We start from the raw sequence: 20,912 nt of genomic DNA, 5'->3' as shown, positions 1-20,912 counted from the left end.
ATACCTATTAGAAAATGATGAAAAAAAAAAAAAAAAAACAGCAGAAAGTATAAAACAGAAATACATACTACCAAAAATGTAGCAAGATAAAAAGATGTTAATGATGCAACAAGATGAAAACATCCTTACAGACTCATAAAAGCCTTTACACTGGTCTGTGCAACCAACGTGATTAAGAAGATGAGCTCCATCAAAGGGGCTGCACTGGACAATTTCATCATGTGTAGAAGAAAATCCACAACAAAATAATATAATAATAAACCTTAAGTCCATAATGAACTACCAACACATGTCCCTTCTGCTCTGAAAGTGTTCAGACACAGCACTGGCCCCTTACAGGCCTGAATGCTGTACAAAGTCTTTCCTCATACCTGCCATCAGCAACTTTAATGCACAATAATATTTACTAATGCTTACTGCAATGTTTTTATGAACATCTGAATATGAAGAAGATATTTGTTTATAAACTCTATATATTTATGCAGGTATGGGTGTTGGTTTATACAGTATTCATGGTTTATCTATTCGTGCACAGCCTAATAAATAATCATTAAATCTGTGGCAACTTTTATCATAAGTATCACATGTAAAATCATTGGGATTTTAATGTGTACAAATTTGGGTAATTTATTTAATTTGCAACAAAAACCTACTCTTCTCAATGACAAGTAACATAAGATAAGAATGATTCATTTTGAAACAGCAATGGGTGCTTCTATGAAACTGGCTTTGTTTTGGTATCTGGCACTTTTCCAGCTTTGTAGATCAGATAATGAAAGAGAAATTTGGATGTATTTCCCCCCAGGATGTACCTAATGATGACCTCAGATAAATGCAAAAAAAATACATATATATATATATATATATATATATATTCTTTTGGTCTGAGTCATCCCCAAATTAATGGATTTTTAATACAATTTTGGGGCCAAGCATAGGACCAAAATTGGGACAGGAAAAGCTACCAAGGTGTCAGTGTATTTGATCTGGAACACATGGCTGTAAATGGTCTTATATACCACTATAAATAAAGAAACTGTGTTAAATATGTTGATGCTAGTGGTTTTTGTTATCCAGACATGTAGGTTTTTCATGAATCAGCAGTCTCTTTCCAGGTTTCTCATGTAACCCATCATGTCCATTCGCGTTACATGCAGAACCTACCCATTTAAACACAAATAAATTGTAAGTGATTTTGCAACAGTGGCCAGTTCTGTCTGCCTTGCATAATTAGTTCAATTTCCAAAATGTACCTGTGAAAGAATAAAAAGATATTCCTTAAAAATAGTAGCGTGTAATATTTGTGTGCTTTTTATTGTGTTACATGTGGATTTTTGCATAAAAAATAATATTTAAAAAAAATCTAAGAATGTGTTTTATTTGAAAAATTATTTCTCTTTTATCTCAGTAAATATTTATTTTTAAAATAGACCCAAAGTGCTTCCAAACTTGCTTCATAACATTAGTCTGCATCTGGTTTGAATTTTTAGACCCTCTGTCCTGCTTTTAGGACCAGTTTCATAAAAGCACCCCAATACATATTCCAAGAAGAGAATACAGAAATAAATTATTATTATTATTATTATTATTATTATTATTATTATTATTATTATTATCATTATTATTATTTATTATTATTATTATCTTATTATCTTTTAACTGGCACATGTAAACAAGAGCCTCACTCCACTGGCTGCCCATACATTTTAGGATCCATTTTAAAATTATTTTATTTACTTTTAAATCCCTAAATGGCCTCGCCCCACCCTACCTCTCTGAGCTGCTCTCAGGTCAGCTGACCAACTTGCTCCTTAGTGCAGCCGCTCTTAAACCATGGAACCATCTGCCTCTCCATATCAGACAGGGCTCCTCTGTCTGTTTTTAAATCCCTTCTTAAAACCCATCTCTTCTCCTTGGCTTTTGAAACCATGTGAGATGTTTGAAGGTATTATCTTTATTCTATATTTTTTTATTTGGTAGTGGTTTGTTGTTCTTATTTATTTATTCTATTTATTTGTTTATTTTATTTATATAGTTGTTTTTAATTGTATGGCTTTTAATCTATTTTTGTATTTTATTCTTTTTATTTGGGTTTTATTTATTCTTCTGTATAGCACTTATTTTTTGTTTATGTTTTTGTACAGTTTCTATGTCTTTAAATCTATTCTGTATTTTATTCTTCTATTTTGGTTTTAATTTTTCTTCTGTACAGCACTTTGGTCCACTGCAGTTGTTTTAAAGTGTTTTACAAATAAAGTTGGATTGGATTATTAGTATCATTATTATTATTATTATTATTATTATTATTATTATTATTATTATTACTTATATTAATTAATAATAAACCCGATTTTTTTTTTATTATTTCTATTTATTTCTATTTTATTATTATCTCGTGTTACTAACACTTTTATTAATGTTTAATGTGCTAATGTAATTACACATTATAATATTTTTTTGCTTTATCGCTCAGCACTTTTTTTTTTTTTTTTTTTTTTTTTTTATGTAAAGCCCAATGAGTTGCCTCAGCCTGAATACGTTATTTAAACTAGTTTTAATAGTAAACCTGACATATACTGACAGTTTTTTGTTTTTTTCTGTCTGTTTAAACTTGTTTTGATAGTAAACCTGACATATAGTGACGGTTGTTTTTGTTTTTTTGTTTTTTTTCTCCTCTATTTAAACTTGTTTTAATAGTTAACCTGACATACTGACGGTTGTTTTTTTTTTGTTTTTTTTTTCCGTCTATTTAAACTTGTTTTAATAGTTAACCTGACATATACTGAAATTTTTTTGTTTGTTTGTTTTTTCGTCTATTTAAACTTGTTTTAATAGTAAACCTGACATATGCTGACAGTTTTTTTTTTGTTTTTTTTTTTACGTCTGTTTCCCGTTTACGTGATGACGTCTTCCGCCGTTCAACAAGCAGCACAACGAGGAAGTCTTCAAACTGTCCTGTAGAACCCGCTGGGCGAACACACACCAATGTTCCACATTTAGCACAGGTAAGTGCACCACCACAGACATGGAACCTCTCCTTAAAACTCTCCCTGTTCCCGAAGTGAACAGAATTTAGTGAAAAAACTCGGCTGACATAGTCTAAACATGGCATCTGGAGCTGGTGCTTTCACTTTCTACTTGGAAACATGACAGAGCATTTACGAACGTTAATCTAAAATAAGCTACGCAGTTTATAAACAGCGGTGCCAGCAGAAGTGTATTTGTAAAGCTGGCAGATTCTGGAAATGAAACGCGAAAAATAAAACGTCATATTTTATAGCTGTTCGGAAATCACGAAGCTTCCCGACAGGTAGACAGGAACAGGGAGGTGGAGGCCATGAATGTTATCAGTGAAGTTTGTTTCCTGTTTGCCACAAAGAAGGTGCGATAACCGACGTACGTGAACGCCTCATTGTAATACTAGTCCATATGTGAGATGTGGTTTTTAGGTTTGAATCTGCTGCTAGTGTAAACCTGCCAAAAACAAAGCTATGATTAGTAATTTTGTTACTTATATTTTATTAATTTTAAAAGAACAATAAAATGAAAACACAACAACATGAACATGTCTGGGTAGCACAGTCTTACCAATTATTTTGCTTATATAATGTCCATTTTTTCCACTCATTTGTGGTTCTTGTAGTCTCAATCTGTGTGTTAGTTTTTCCATTAGAAATATGTCCTCGATCGTAGTCATCCATTGATCCTTTGATGGCACGTTCATCTTCCCCCATTTCCTTATTATACTTTTTTTTTTCAGCTATCAACATCACCTTTACCAAATATTTATCGTATTCACGTATAGTGCCATCACCAAAGTTGCACAAATAAAGAATTTCAGGTTTCTTTGGAATTGTGCACCCTAATACTTGACATAGGACATTGTAGATCATTTCCTAATATTCCGAAAGTTTTGAACATTTCCAAAAAACATGAGAATGGTCAACATCCATCTCCCTGCATTCTCTCCAACATTCCTGATGCCTCTGTAACGGTTTACTTTTAAACTTGGGTGTAATAAAAAATCTTATAAGGTTATCCGTGGCAAATTCTCTCCATATCCAAGAGCTAATAGTTGTATTATGTAATTTCCACATGTTTAGCCAATCTATATCATCAATTTCTATGTCAAATTCTCTTTCCCATTTTACTTTTACATAGTAAGTTGTTTGCTTATCAAGATTTATTAAGGCTTCATGTAATGCTGAGATTATCCTAATATTGCTGTTTTTATATGCTTGAATTTTGGGTTTTAGTAGTAATGTGAGGGTTCAGAAACTGTAATGAATGTTTCAAATTGGGAGGGTTTCCCCTGGGTCAGTTTGACCCAGGGGTGTCAAACTCATTTTCTTCCGGGGGCCACATTCAGCCCAATTTAATCTGAAGTGGGCCGGGCCAGTACAATAATAGCATGATAGCCAATAAATAATGACAACTCCGAATTGTTTTAGCACAAAAAAAAAATAACATTCAGTTATGCCAATATTTACATTTACGAACTATCCAAACAAAAAGGATGTGGATAACCTGAAAAAAAAAAAAAGAAATTTGTTAAGAAATGTAAGTACAATTTTATCATAAATCATCTATATCATCAATTTCTATGTCAAATTCTCTTTCCCGTTTTTACTTTTACATAGTAAGTTGTTTGCTTATCAAGATTTATTAAGGCTTTATATAATGCTGAGATTATCCTAATATTGCTGTCTTTATATGCTTTAGTTATGATTTGAACCACATCGCTCTCTTCCATGGAGGGTCCCACCTGTATTATGATTAGTAATTTTAATGCAGCATATAACACCTGATCACACAGTCAGACAACCATCAAAATGACTGCTTTATTACTGAATCAGTTTTGTCAAATGGTACTTGGAAATGTGTAACATAAAGAGCTGCACAACAAGAGAAGATACAGTAGTGGAAAAAAGTTTTTGGACACTCCTAAAATTTCACATACTCTCAAATATTATCATGAGATATTTGCTGAAAAAGCTTTTTTGTTATTCAGAAGATGTAGCGGCATCAGACAGACACAAACGAATAAGGAGTGTTATTTTTTTGCTCATTGTTAACAAGAAAAGTAACCAACTAAATTCTTGACGGTTTCAACTCACACCCTGGATGTGTTTCATTATCTTGCTGAAACATTCATTTTTCACCTCGATGGAATAGAGCACGTGCAGAAGAGAGCATGTTTGTTTAGAGAATGGAGCAATACTTGTCAGAGTTTAATGATTTAACAGTGATTATCAATGCAACATATCACAAATGCATGGGATGTCCAAAAACTTTCACCACTGTATGACCATACTGTGTTGTCATTGATCAATTCAAGTATATATCAAAGTATATAAACTCTGTTAACAATTAAAAATGTAATGACATGGTATTTTATACCATGTTTGGAGTAAATTTAATGTCAACACACCATAAAACATAAGGATGGGCTTTTATATGTGTATTAATACAGTGCGACAGTATTTTTACAGTTGTGTTGACTTGTATACAGTACTGTGTAAAAGTCCTAGGCCAACATCAGGTTTGTTCTAATGACCACACAAATGCATTTCTCAGTCTTTGTATTAAGATCTAATCTGATACATGTGAAGCAGGGATGTCACGATATGAAAGTTTCATATCGCAGTTATTGTGACCAAAATTATCATGGTTATCATTATTATCGTGGTATTGTTGAAATTGTGCTCAAACTGTTCAAAAAGTACTGATAGACACACTGAAATAATTTAACCAAGTTGTATTTTGAAAAAAACAACAACAAAAAAAAAAAACAAATAAAATAATAGGCATAATGTACCTTCTGTTGCAGAAACATTCAAATATTAACCCTTAGTAGTCTGAGTCTATTTTGTCCGTTTTTCAGTCTTTTTGATTTTGCCTTTATATACGATATAAACAAATGTTTACTATACCCATGTTTGTTATCTTTTTTCAGCACAACTTCATCTATATCATCTGCCTATTATTTTTTTTCACTTTAACCTACTATATCAACACAAAAGGACAGAAAACACACAAAAATATATAAAATCCGATTATAAAAATGTATATAATTTATTGCATAAGTAACACAAAGATGCTTAATGAACCTTATCAAAGACTTTAAAAGTGAATATTGGTTCCAAATATTAGGTATAGAAAATTAAAATTGTAATAAATTAAACTATACTCAAATATCTGACATAAAAGCAGATCTTTACATAAGGTTTTTTTCCCCTAAAAGTGCGGTAATCAAACACGGTTATCTTGATAATTAGAATTTAAATGGTAATACTAACCATCTGCAATTTTACCGTGGTTTATCGTTATACCGGTAATCGTTACATTCTTAATGTAAAGTATGTACAGCAGTAAAAACAAAACTTTCAGGGAAGTTTCTATAAACCAAAAGTGGTTGTATTTAGTGTGACCTTTCTTTGCACATCACGTCTTTAATCCTTTTGTTAAGGCAACATTCAACTTATTGCATTAATTTTTGGATGTTTTTTACCAGGTTTCATTCAACATATGTCAGATGTTTCTAACGGTTTGTGCTGCTTCTTGTCATGGGGTTAGGGGTCACATTAAATAGTGACCTTTAGAACCCATTTAGTTCAGTTATTGTGTCTTTTAACTCATTTCAACCCGGCAAAAACAAGAAATTAGAGGTAGCCTAAAACATTTGCACAGTATTTTAGGTATTTACCAAAAAATCCTCACTTTTGTCTGTAATTACCAGCATGTCTTTATGTTATAGGATGTCTGCTGAAAACCAGGAGGCGAAGACCGTTGAGGTGCTTGGGTTGCCTGAAGCAGTAGATGAGGAACTTCTGACCTTGTATTTTGAGAACAGGCGACGGTCTGGAGGAGGTCCACTCGTCTCTGTGGAGAAGAGTGGTGACAGTGCTATACTGGTGTTTGAAGAAGCTGAAGGCAAGTGTAGTCCAGGCTTGTATATACAGTAGTAGAAGAAAGTATTTGGACACGCTTAAAATTTGACACAGTCTCAAATATTATCATGAAAGACATAAACAAATGCAAATAATTTTTTGTTTATTGTTAATAAGAAAAATAACGAAACTAAATTCTTGACAGTTTCACCACATCATTCCCCTGGATGTGTGTCATTATGCCGCTGAAACATCCAGTTTTGACCTCGATGGAACAGAGCATGTGCAGAAGGGAGCATGTGTGTTTAGAGAATGGAGCAATACTTGGCAGAGTTCAATGACTTAAAGAGTGCCTGTACTGGTCATGTTTATGACATTAACTGTGCTTTGTGTTTTACTTATAAGCAAGACAGACACAAATTCAGTAAAAAATTGCCATAAATGCACCACTGGACCTTTTTATTATGTGAATTACGTGCATGAGTAGAACCTATGGGGAGCAGCCATTGTCGCCCAGAAGTGACATTACAGTGTGGTTTCCAGGTGATAGAGTGCGAGTAAACAAGCTGCAGTCAGTGAACGAGACTGAGTGGAAAGCACAGGTTCCCGCTTGTTATTTGTGTGGTTGTAAGCTTTGCACTCCGTTATTGTCCTGGGGACATGACCCAGCGCTGTGTCATCTTAGACTGGTGTCTGCTGCACGGGGTCAGTGACCAGTCCATCGCAGCCCAGGTAACTGGACAATACAATGTTACTGTGTCAGTACGAGTGCTGGAACAACCTGTGAAAGAGGCAACATGTCACTGACCATATTTGACTGGCGATACAGTGACTTACACATACTTACATGTACTTGACAGCAGGCTATAATGCAGGTTACCTGACAGAACCGCTAGTGTTATACTGGATCTTTTGAAATGCCAATGAAAATTCACTACAGATGCCCTTTAAGAGTGATTTTTAATGCAATATATCACAAATGGATGGGGTGTCCAGAAACTTTTTTCCACCACTGTATATTTTTGGAAGAGGAGTCCTGTAGATGTTTTCAAGCTCTTGTTCTGAATTCTGTTAAAACTGGGAGGTTTACATATTCATCATTACATCATCATCATCAGAGTCTTGAGGGTTTTGTGGAATTTTGCAATGGTTTGCTAACATTCCAGTGGTTTATTAATGCTTTTCCGGCGTACAGTTTGCAAAACAAGAAAACACATAATTAAAAACTATATTTTTAATGCCTTTCTTGAAAGTTTTCACTGTATACAGTATATACAGTAAGTCTAGATAGACATGGGTGTAAACTGACAGATACACAGTCAGCTGTCATTTTAGTTTAACAACAGCTTGTTTGTTTGTTTGTTTATTTATTTTGAATATTGCATTAAAATCAAACAACAAAGAATTATATAAAAGAAAGTCAAACATTTGAAAAAGCTTTCACAGAGTTGTAGTTGATCCTGTTAGAGATAATCCCACCTACTGCTCCTGACATAAGCAGTTTTTGGTTAGAAACCAGCAAAATGTTGGTACCACTCTGGGACCAGTTTTTCTGGCCATGAGCTTGTTCTGTTGCTGCCGGAACAGCGAAGAACTGGTTCCAGATTAGGCACTCTTTAATCGACCCTGAAACTGCTTTGGTGGAAAAGAATAGACTCAGCTCCCTTTGAGCTCAGAAGTCCTCGTGCTTAAATAAAAATTATTGCCAAAGTCACTGAATAGAATCAGCTCAATAACCTATCATTTCTGTATTTCTGTAATTAAACAGCTGCAACTCAAGTGCTTTCAAAAGAGCATCATGTTCTGCATAATGTCGAGCTGAATGTCAGAAAGCCTGCCTCAAAGGACCCGTACCGGCTGCTTCTGAGGGGGATCAACCCGACCACCTGCATCGAGATGGTAGAACTGTACGTGGAGAACATGATGGGGCTGTACACACCAGATTACACCCTGCTGCCTTCACCAAAAAGAGACGTTATCCTTATTCACCTGAGCCAGCCCATCTCAAAAGGTCCAGAAAATGCACAAATATTCCCAGACTTCCATGTCTTTTATTAATGCTTCTGAAATTCAAGGACACCACAGATGTAAATGTACATTTTTCTCTTACAGATTTCCAAACCCTTAGTTCAAGGATCTCCAAGAGGACCCTCGATGGGGCAACGATCACTCTGGAACAGATTAATGAAACTGACTCCATCTTAGTAGAGAACCTCCACCCTGGCTCTACTGCAGACATCCTTGCTGTGTATTTTGAGAGTAAGCGAGGTGGGGGTCAGAAGGTGAAGGGGGTGACCATGTTGTCGGAGAGTACAGCCAAAGTGACCTTTGTCAGCTTCAAATGTAAGTTTGGTGCTGCGTGACTTTTTTTTACTTTTAAAGGTGTTTTCAAACCTGTAGTTGGTGTGCTCTGAATCTTTGATTAATTTGTAATCTTCAGTTTCTTTTCACTCCGAAAATCCAGGCAACACAAAATGTGTCTTTCAAGGCCACGTGTTTTAATTGATTAGACATTATAACTGATGCAGGAGCAAGAAGAAAATCATGAAAAGGGCCTCAGAGTCTGGCCTCACTGCTCATATAAGCTATATGAGGTATCCTGATTTGTTCTTTAGCTGTAGGGATACAAACTTATCACCATTCTGTGAAGTCACAGTTTTTATAGCAATGACCTATTGTACTTTCCTGTAATGGATGTGACAGTCTAAACCAGGGGTATTCAAATCTAGTCCTCAAGGGCCGGTATCCTGCATGTTTTAGATATTTCCCTCCTCCAGCACACCTGGTTCAATTAATGATCAACTTATCATCGAGCTCTGCACAAGCCTGATAACGATGTAATGGCTTCCAGGTGTGATGAAAAAGGGAAATATCTAAAAAATGCAGGAACTGGCCCTCGAGGACCGGATTTGAATACCCCTGGTGTAAACCATGCAAATAACAACAATAATCCTACTATATAATGCACGTTCTGTGTTCAGTCGATCGATGTTGCAGCACAGGAGGGCGTTTTGTACGGATTTTCCTCAGCCTTCACAGGCCCGATCACCACCAAACTCGTCAGATGAATAGAAACATTACCTGACTATCTACTAGGCACAATTTTATGTCCATATTCAAATGTTGTGAGGTATGCTGGGCAATTTTAGCCTCTCTCTACTTTGAATTCTTCATCCCTGCCGCCATACTCCATTTTTGGAAGTGTTTATGCTGCCATTCCTGAAATTTCTACTGCTAGCAGACGATGCTACAATGTGAAGGCTGCAGTTCACTGCCGTTTTATGAATTTAATCATGCCTGACAGGCCAATACTATAAATTGATGGTACTGAAATATGCAAACTGCCTAAATGCATAATCGTGTCTTGAAAATATTCCTTAAATATCCACTGCCAAATGTGAACAAATAACATACGACATTTTTTTACAAAATTGCTGCTGCTCTTGCTGTGTCCATTTACAGTAATGTATAGGCCCTTTTCACAGACAATGGCACCACGGGTACAATGCCGCTAGAAATAATAATAATAATAATAATAGTATTAGGTCATGTGATGATCTTTTGAGATAAAATCACAATGCCTGATCTAAATCACTTTTACTTAAAAATGTTACAACCAAGCAATAACAAGTTTTCCTCTAGTTTGCGATGGCTTTTTGTTGTTTTTATTTGACCAGGAACTCTGCATTCAGTATTGTTTTGGACAGACATTACAGTACTGACAATTAAATAAACTCTACTCACATTTTCATGTAAATACAGTTGAGGTGTTTCCATTAATTACTTGGATTGTTTCACATCAGTGTCGCTCTATAGCATCTGTGGACTCATCAGAGCTCAAAGGTCTGAAGCTCACAAATTTACAGCAATTCATTGTCATTATTTCTTCATCATTAACAAAACAACACATTACACAAATCTGAACACATTACTGTGGACACATATCACTGTAAATGGACAGAAGTAGACACACTAGCCTCCCAAAATGTGTTTGCAACATTTACACTACAAACACAGGTACAAACTCTGTACAATATTGTAATTTCAGTCATATATGTGGCATTTAAAACAAACATTAGGTGAGTCGAAAAGTTTTGAGGGGGCTTCTATTTTTTAACCACACAATCTGTGTGATCCTCTGAAAACTAGATCATATGCCAAATTATGATCGGTCTCCATCTAAATTTGTGAGATTACACAGCCCTATGGAAAGGTCAAAAAGTCAGGAGCAAACGACTTATGTGAAAACATTCTGTATCTGTATAATTTTTGTCGTCTACATCCAAGTATGAATAATATGGTTAGACCTGACCTGTTAATAAGGTGATAAACACGGTCCATTCGACTAGTCCAAATACTGTAGGCTCAGGAACTATTGCTTGATCAAAGATTTACACAAAATATGTCTTTTTTTTAACAGCTGTGACCATTGTCCTGAGTCGATCACACAAAGTGGACGGTGCTGATCTGATAGTGAAGCCATACTTTGACTTTCTTCAACCTGAAGAAGCTGCACCACTACAGGACTCTGCAAACAGCAGCCAGGTTATGAGTGAGACAACCTCTGGGGAAATGGATAACACTCCGATGCTGACAAGTCCTCCTGCAGCGGTCAGCAGTAGCGAGTCATTCCCTCAGGCGTCTTTGGAGCCTGTTGTTGTCAGTGACTCAGCAGAAGAAGCAGAAGTGGAAGTCATGGATGATCAACCAGAGGTCACAGATGTATTATCAGAACACATCGCTTTCACAAACCCGTTGAAACTCGCTTTGTTTCAGAGCAGCTCCCTTCTACTGGACATTGAAAAGACTCATCCAGAGTACAACATCCAAATCACAGATGATGGCGTGCATATCTCAGCACCTGATAGAGATGGAGTGGAGAAGCTAAAACACACCATCACAGACTTTTGTGGGAACTTAGTTGAGAGTTCTTTCGCTCTTCAGCCAGAAGAGGCTCAGTTTTTAGCAAAGACAGATGTAAAAGAGCTATTACTACAAACCATGAATCAAACATGGTATCCCACTGTTTATACTGTATCAGACTGTGATGTCTCGATGTGCTCAGTATCCCAGGACTTTATAAACCAGGCATGTAGCTTTTTAAGATCTCAGCTGTGTCACTTCAGCATGCCAGTGGATGTGGAATATCAATGCATGTTATACTGTAGAGAGTGGAGTGAGTTCCTTCAGACTCTGGGATTCTCCTTCGTAAAAGTGTCTGAACAAGGAGGGAATATTGATGTGCTGACTCTGAGAGGGATGGAAAGTAAGAAGCAAGCAGAAATCCTAGAATTTCTTACAACTCCTATTGAAAGGGACACATTTATCTCCATGGAGCCAGGGGTGCTGAAATACATCCAGATCCATTGTCATCAGCTCCTGGCTGACATGAACCAAGTGTCCATATTTCCACTGGAGTCTGACGACGTCTGTGGATTGAAGGTTTGTGCTGCATAAGTAATTAGGGGTCTAAGCACCAATTATTAGGGGTGTTAGAAAATATCGGTTCTGCAATATATTGCGATATTTCATTTCACAATACTGTATCGATATTAAAAAGTACTGTATCAATATTTTTAGGTATTTATTCAAATGCAGATATGGCGGAGGTGAATTTGGATTTTGTTTTTCTTTTTTGTTTATATTTTATTTATTAGTATTTAACACTGTTTTATTAAATAATGGTTATTTGAAGCATCCCAAAAGCACTTTTTACTGTCTGAGAGGCAGATGTTAGTTCCTTTGTTGGGACTGCACAAAAATAATGTTATGATGTTAGTTATGAATTAATAGACTCTGAACATTTGAACAGAATTTTAATCTGTAATGTCTCTAAAACATAATTTAAGTTTTGACAAAAGAAAATTTTGTGATATAGCATTAGATCCTGTTGTGATCACATAAAAATGTGTTTAGTATTTGTGCATATTTGTGGTGTAATTTAATTCTCCCAGGAAGTAATATTTTTTTAAAAAGAAACAAACAAAAAATTGCCTTGTTAACAGTATCATGATGTATCGTGATCCTCGTATTTTGATTTGTATCGTATCGCCAGATTCTTGCCGATACACACCTCTACCAATTATAGGTGAGACTGATAGCTGAAGTCCCTCCCCTTTTGGCTGGGACCTAACCTTAGGGTAAAAAACTGCATTTCAGTCAGTGGTGAGGGATAAGCACATTTTTGATCCTGTTTTAATTATGCATCATTTACACATACAATTTTTGTTTGTTTAAAAGACCATTTGACAACTCAATGAAGTCCCAGTTTGCTGTAAAACTGCTGAACTGATCGGACTATGAAAATGCGTAAATATAAAGACTACACACATGGAGGTGGTGTCATAAAAACTGTCTCTGTCCATGATCTGTTCAGAGATGTTGAAGATGTTTCTGCAGCTTCGACGTGATCAGAATGTGATTTTTCACCTCACTCTCGAAGATGCGCCAAGGCAGGTGTCACCTTGGTGTTAGGATTTAACCCGTGGAGCTGTGTCACACAAAACTAGATGGTTCTGTGGCCACGAACTGTGACATGTAAAATTATCTTTGAAACTGACAAACCTCTTATGCGTAAAGGGTGACACAATTCAAACAGAAAAAAAAAAAGTCTCTCCATTGACCGCTAGTCATATTTTTTTCTGAAGTTAGGTCCCATGGGGGGCAGTGTAAACCATAAATCCCACTCATGATGAAACTAAAAACTAAACATCCTCAACAATTTTTTCCTAATGGCAATTTCTGTTTTGGAGGTCCTCCTGAATACTGTACTGGCATGGGTTAGTGGGCAGCAGTGGGCATCATGTACACATGTCTAGGATTCAGCTTATTTTTATACCAGTGTTTCCCAACCTTCTTGAGCCACAGCACATATTTTACATTAAATCACAAGACACACCACCAAACAAAAATGTCACAAAAAGTATATTTATTAAAATATAATGCAAATCTAGTCTCAATTTACTCACTCAGTCTGAAACCTGGGCCTGTTTAGTTGAACACAAAGCTGATATTCTTGCAGGACTTGAAGAAAGACACACACACAAAGATCTTCTTCAACAGCTCTTGAGTGTCTCTCTTTTTTTCGTCTTTATAGCAGTCATGCTTGAAAACCCCACCTTGTATAGATCGGTTGTGGAGAAAGGGAACAGAACTGAAAAAGCTTTGTTTGCCAGAATGGGGAACTCCTTGGCAGCAGTCATGAGACAGTCTCTGGAGGGGGGGGGCTTGCGGATTGAGGTCTGTCGTATAATAGTATGGGAGTCATATCCCCCCCTGCCCCAACCCGATCTGCACATCACTAGTATAGGGGGCCTTATCAATAGAACGCACCGCACTGGGGCTGGTTCACTTTCATTTTTAAATGGGAGGCTGTTGTTGTAGAGGATCATTGGCGCTTGCGGTCGTACATATCTATATCACACCGTTTGCTTGGAGTGCCAGTCAGGTGAAATTGGATAATCTTCTACGGCACACCTGATGATTTCTCATATCACACTTATGTGCCACGGCACAGTGGTTGGGAAACACTGTTTTAAATGGTGACCATCAGCCATTATAGCTTCATTTTCAGAGTCACAAAATAAGTAAAACAGTTTTTGAGCTACTCCACGGATTTTCATTCTGATACACTTGGCTGTTGGGATGCTTTGTTTGTACCGAGGTGGGGGTGTTTGGACCCTGTAGTAATTGGTTGCAGTTCTCGTGTTTTAACATTGTTTCTGAATGTTCTGATGTCACAGTATGTCTTCCATGTGTTTCATGTGTTTGTGAACACATCTGATAGATCCATGGCCACGCTCCTGCTTGTCAAATGGCTGAGGAGGTTCTACAAGGCGTCGTTTCCTCCATCTGCACCAGAACCATCACTATAAATAAACCTGGAGTGGCACGCTTTCTGGAAGATAAGGATTGCATAAGCGTCCTGAAGGAGATGGAGAGAAAGTTTCAGGTTTACATCATCACGAAGGCGGTGCAGTGGGAACCCCTGTCAAACCCGGTAATGGAGTCATTGCAAAGGAATGCTGATGGTGTGCTTTTGAAGCTACAACAAGCACCTTGATACTTCTGCAATTCCTCTTAGTTGGTCAGATATATTTTGTCATGTTGCCTTCTACTTCCAAGACTTTTTGCTGCCCTGTAATGATACACATCTGCATTTTAGAACCATAACCTTGTCTGACAAAATTAACATATTTGCATGTTTGTAACAACAGCTGTACAGGGACATAAACTCCATTCAGTTGCTGTCTTATACGCAACACAAAGTTCTTCACTTTAATCTGTCATGCAGCTGTTTGGGACACATATTACACCTGTATACGGAAAACATTAACAATCCCAAATTTATAGAGCTTATGATATACTAGGACAGATAGAATATGAACTGACTGATCATTTTGTTAGGAATATGAGCGTAGAATGGCTGCTACTGTGTCCACAAAGTATATTTCTATTGTCTTTATTCCCCCAGTCTTCATCTGAGGGCATGAAATATTTGATATCATTATAAGAATTGGAAATGATTTGTTCAAGACAGTTATAGGAGCGTTCTCTCACATCTATCTGTAACCCTACTGCACCTTATCAGGAAAAGGAGATTTTTAATACATTTCACCAGGCAAAAACTGGTACTTAGGGGACAATAAAAAACCCTTGGCAAGAATACAGTGAAACATGAGCTGAATACTTGTGCTTCCCCGTACGTTCTTAATGTCTATGCCCCGAGTTGTTCTTTGATCATCCAGAGTAGTTTCAGACTGGAGGGATGGATTAAACCATGAACTGTCAGACGTTAGCTGACAGCATATTCTGTACTACTCTGACATGTATTGGTGCATTCCAGCCTTTGACATCCGAGGCGTAAGTTGCTGCCAAAATACTCGATACAGTCAAACAGTTGGCGCTCACTAACATAAAACAGGAACAAAACATTTTCTTCTTTTATCACATGCTAGCGTACATGAATAAGAATATGAAGTGCTATATAACAGATTTGCTTCCAGTCATGCCCCATGTAGTTATGTGAATACATTGACGCCTTCAAAATCTTTTATATTATCACATGACAAAATGTTATTATGTGAAAAACTGAGGATATTTCAGTGACAAAGGGACTGCAGTGGTGACAGTGAAGGCCCTGAGAAAAAAGGCTGGAACGCAATGACAGTTTCAATATATTTTAATGGTATTTTAATTGGCCTGTTCGGAACCTTGAAATATATTGAAAGTGTCAGTTTGTTCTAGCCTTTTTCCTCTTTTCTCCAAGCTGAGAAGCACCTGATTTTTAGTTTTGTCTGCTGGAGAATGCGCTGGCAACCCCTTTCCTCTGATTTTGTCATTTTTGATGTCAAGTTCTTTGTTAGTGAGAAGGAAGGACCGCCTGTGTTCACATCCAGGCAAACATATCCTAGAGCAAGACAGAAAGACAAAACTTGCCCGAGGAAGATCTGATAGATCTTCTAGATTGAAATGTTGCTTACATTGAGAAGAGAATCCAGTGGATGTGTGAAAAACAAGTTTTTTCCCTCTCAAAAAGAAAAAAGTCCTTTTTTTTTTTTTTGCATAAATTGGCGACACATCCAAGGTGTACTCCACCCATTGGTTACTGGAATAGGCATCGCCACCCTCACAACCCTCCTGAGGATTAAGCGTTTCAGAAAATGAATGAATGAAAGGACTACTGGTGTAGTTCAGGTTATAGTGAATAGAATAGGATAGAATAGAATAGAATAGAATAGAATAGAATGACCTAATAAGTATGAGAACGTGACCAACTCTGTTATTTATAATTTTAGGACATCTTTGAATCTGCATGGAAGATGATGTCCATGGTGAACTTCCCTAAAGGGTCTGCAGACAGTTCTCCACAGGAGCTCAAAGCAGATTTGAATCACACCAGCCACAATGGAGCTGATGGTAAAGGTAGCATCATTTTCTTCAAAACCTCTTCATATTTTCATGCACTTTTAAGTGATTCTTTACTTCTTTGTAGGTCTCCTAGATGAGGCAAAAAAAATTGTGTCATCCATTGACGTAAGAATGGAAGAGAGTCCATCCCTGTCAGACCAGCTGGAGGACATCGACAACCTAGACCTGTACACAGCAGAAGAACCCAACAGCTCCTCCAGCCCGGGGTCAGACCCAGCAGTTGTAGATGCTTCCAAACCTTCATCTGGAGGGGTCGCTGCAAGTGGATCAGTAAATGTGAGTGACGGCGCTCTGGGCCTTGCAAGCAGTCTAGAAGAAGAGGCCCAGTTGTCTCTGGCCATCCAGTACTCGATGGAGTCCAAACAATGGTCCCTGGAGGATGAAGAGGAGCAGCTACAAAAGGCCTTAGAGCTATCCAAGAAAATGATCCAAAATGAAGGTCTTCCTGACAGTAGCAATGGACAACACCAGCAGGATAAAGGTGTTTCTCTCCAGGACGCCATCATGGCAGCCAAGACCCTCCAGTTAGTTGTGTTTGCAACTTACAACTCTGATCTGATTCGGGTGGACATTGCTTTTGGCAAGAAAGTCACCCAGAGACAAGTGGAGGAAAGACTAGAGCACAGAAGCATCAAGAACATGTCCGAGTTCCACAAGAAATGCCTGGATGTCATTAAGAGGAAGCACGCCGTCGAGATAGAGATTCAGGGTACCATCATCACCGTGTCTGGATTCAAGGCCTTCGTGACCGATGCGATGCCGGATGTGAAGCTGCTGTTGGAGAACGTTGCTAATTGGGTGTCCGATGAAGAAGTCTTAAGGATTGTTCAGTGGGTGTGGCATGGCCCAGCGTCCTCAGATACAACACCTTATTCACCTGATTTGATAGTGCTCATTGAGAATGCTTGGAGGATGAAACAAACAAAGATTGATATCTTATTAGATCATCAGCCTCACATCATTAACTTTGAGAAGATGCAAGAATGTAACATAGCTTCAGGGAAATCAGTGAAGATATCCAGGAAGTTACTCAATTTAGGAGATGTGGATGGCGATGTCCCAGGTAAGGAAGACCTAAAACCCAGTTCAGACCAATGATTAGCAATGAGACTGAGGTGTTTCAGGACTTTGCGGGGGAAAGTTGCAAAAGTGTGAACTGGCCCGTCATTACTCAAGGCAACTGATTGCATTACTTTTGACAACAGATGTAAAAAAAATTGGAAGAAATTGCAAGGGTTTTCTACCATTTTGAAGCCTAAAAGGAAAAGAAGTAAAAATAGAAAAGTAAAATAAAGGCAAGATTTAAAAAAAAGAATAATTCCTGCTACTCACACTCACTACTCACACGCACATACTGAGGTTGCATGGGTGTGTACCCATTGGAAGCTATTGCAGGTACATCTGCATAATGCATTTTTTTTATAATTATATATTGGTTAGTGTAACTTATTAAACACAGACATATTGTAAGGCTAAAAATAGCTTTCTATGCAGACCAGCGTTTTCCCCACATTATAAGGCTTCGCTACTATTCCATTTGCTAAACCACTTTGGGCGTAATCTAGAAGATTGAGAAAAAAACTCGCAACTAACTAAAATAGCTTGTCCCAGATCTAGAGAATGCAGTCCGGGCCGGTTTTGTTTTAAAGTTTTTGGGTGCATATTATGATAAAAAGCCAATAGTAATAGTCTAAAATGATGTGAAACAAACTATGAACACAGTTTTTAGTCAAATAAAGTTTCTTGGGGAAAGATCCCCAGATCCTACAATTCCTCCAATCACAGCCCCTAAACCCCTTAGAAACCAATGGCGACCCCTCAAAATAACACATCACCTTGTGTAGTTGGATTAATGTAAACTGGCAGGTTAGTGGAACATCACAGACTGACGGTGTGCGAGTTGTTGCAAGTTTTCTTGTTGTGAATCTTAGGTCTGAACAGGACTTCATTTTTTGAGTGTGTTCTACAGAATGCTGTTTCTGTGCACCTAAAAAAAAAAACCCTCAACAATTTGTTCACAGAAGAAGAATACTCTCTGCTGTCAAACCTGCCAGAGGCATCCAAGGTCGACGAGGAATCTGATGAATTTCAGAGCGTGGTGAAACAGTTCTACGAGACCATTCAGGAGTTCCACAGCAAGATCAGAATCATCCAGGTGAAAAACGAAGTGACAGGTTTTTGACATGTTTCTTTGACGGTCAATAACTCCGATTTGTTTTCTCAGGTGGAGAAGCTCATGAACCGACTGTTGTACAACCAGTACAAGCTGAAGAAGGCCAGTGTTCTGCAGCGCGCCATCTACCCACAAATTGAGCGCACTCTTTATCACGGTACAAGTGAAGCGAGTGTAAAGGAGATCTGCATTCATGGGTTCAACAGAAGCTTCTGTGGAAAGAATGGTACCTTGTTAAATACAGATGTTTTGTTTCACGATTTAACTTCCCTCATTTTCAGTATCCATTTGTGACCTGATGTTTTCTCTACACAGCCACCGTCTATGGTCAAGGGGTGTATTTTGCCGTCAACTCTGCATTGTCTGTCCAGGATCAGTATTCACCTCCGAACGCAGATGGGTATAAGTTTATTTTTGTGTCAAAGGTTCTAACAGGAGACTACACCAAAGGCTGCCATTCTATGAAGACAGCTCCGTTGAAGGAGACCGGAGACATTCCTCTCAGATATGACAGCGTGACAGATGACATTACCAAACCGTCGATGTTCGTCATCTTCAACGATACGCAGGCTTTCCCAGAATATCTCATTACATGCCAGAGAATCCACCGCTGAGAGTTCGGCTGTAACAAATAACAAATTATATGAATCCAGAGAAAGGATTTTTTCTGTCTTATTTTTGCCTTGATTTTTAAAAGTGCATTTAATATGAAAAGGGCTAAGTTGGTATAAACACATTTGATATTTTTGTTTTATCAGATGTTTTTGGCTTAAAATTGGATCATGTGCTTCTTGGTGACTCGAGTAGTCTGACTTCCAGTGAATTCCTGCAAGTGGAAGTAGTAACATCCATACACTACAGATTCTTCTGCGGGTCTTCTTAGAGTAGTTAAGAAACCTTAATGGAGCTAAACAAAATGTTTATTAAATTCGTATGTGCATTCAAGTACAGAAATTTGTACTTGAATGCATGTGAATTTGCATATTTGTGTTTTGCAAAGAGGCATGAATATGCTGAATGATCTTAGTGGCTGGGAATTAATGATTCAGTGCATAAAACAGATGACAAGTTGAATTGTATCTCTGTTCTGCTTTCTTATTTTCTTGTGAATGTGTTTACCAAAGTTTTTCAATAGAAAATTAGTGCTAATTTTTTTTTTTAAACAATGTTAATGTAAACTGTCTTGGGAAAGATAATCTTTGTAAGATAAATAAATATACTTTAAAATGAGTGACTGTTACTGTCTGAATCCCAATGAACTTGAGTTAGGTTTGGAGAACTATAAAACCAGTCCTAATATTTTCTGATATGGTTTAATCCGTTATATGTTTCACTTGTACTGCTTTGGTTTTCTGCTCCACATTATTATGAAAAATGTCCTAAAAAATCATGATGATTGAGCGGGATTGTCATGTCACATACTTTGCCTTTAATATTGACAGTAGTAGAATGATTGACCCTGGTGCAGCAGAAATATGAATCCACAAACATAACACTAAAACATGAAAAATCTTACTAGAAATGACTACTTTGACTTTCATACTTGATATTAAGTGATAAAACTGGTGTTATGGTCTTCTGTTTGTGTCCAAAAACCACTTATGAGTTGTATTCTGACATGAATGACAGGAAATGTAAACCGATTCAAAAAATGTATCAAAACAACAAGGTTAGTTTATGTCATGTCATACAGTCGAAAGACAATGTAGAAGCTCAGCTCTTTCCTTACTGCTGAGAGGTCACATGACACACACTGTGCAGGTGCATGAAGTAATAATGAAGTCCACACAAATAAACTTCAGTTCCACTGTGCAACACAAATTCCAAACACACAACAAACCTCTGGCAATTCAAATAAACTTGTAAATATTAAATCTTATTTATCGTCATGTTTTGTCTCTTACAACTGGTCTACAATT

The 20,912-nt window shown here is 37.2% G+C and overlaps 1 protein-coding gene across 2 annotated transcripts; it reads left to right on the top strand.

Moving 5' to 3' along the window:
• The first annotated feature begins 2,907 nt into the window (after positions 1-2,907).
• On the top strand, positions 2,908-20,223 carry parp10 (poly(ADP-ribose) polymerase family member 10). 2 transcript variants are annotated; one of them, XM_030146793.1, is made up of 11 exons: positions 2,908-3,005; positions 6,758-6,933; positions 8,659-8,901; positions 9,003-9,233; positions 11,311-12,332; positions 14,677-14,889; positions 16,688-16,808; positions 16,885-17,883; positions 18,842-18,975; positions 19,045-19,219; positions 19,309-20,223. In XM_030146793.1, exons 2-11 carry the CDS (start codon positions 6,759-6,761, stop codon positions 19,605-19,607), a joined length of 3,612 nt encoding a protein of 1,203 aa, XP_030002653.1. In that variant the 5' UTR covers positions 2,908-3,005; position 6,758; the 3' UTR covers positions 19,608-20,223. The 2 variants fall into 2 exon arrangements, with proteins under 2 accessions (XP_030002653.1, XP_030002652.1); XM_030146792.1 differs by having other exon boundaries at positions 16,688-16,814.
• Positions 20,224-20,912: the final 689 nt, after the last annotated feature.

The sequence above is a fragment of the Sphaeramia orbicularis genome, chromosome 11 (genome assembly GCF_902148855.1).
Source record: "Sphaeramia orbicularis chromosome 11, fSphaOr1.1, whole genome shotgun sequence".
NCBI classification, from domain to species: domain Eukaryota; kingdom Metazoa; phylum Chordata; class Actinopteri; order Kurtiformes; family Apogonidae; genus Sphaeramia; species Sphaeramia orbicularis.
The sequence above is the reverse complement of the archived record's forward strand: the minus strand, read 5'-3'. Positions and strand labels throughout refer to the sequence as shown.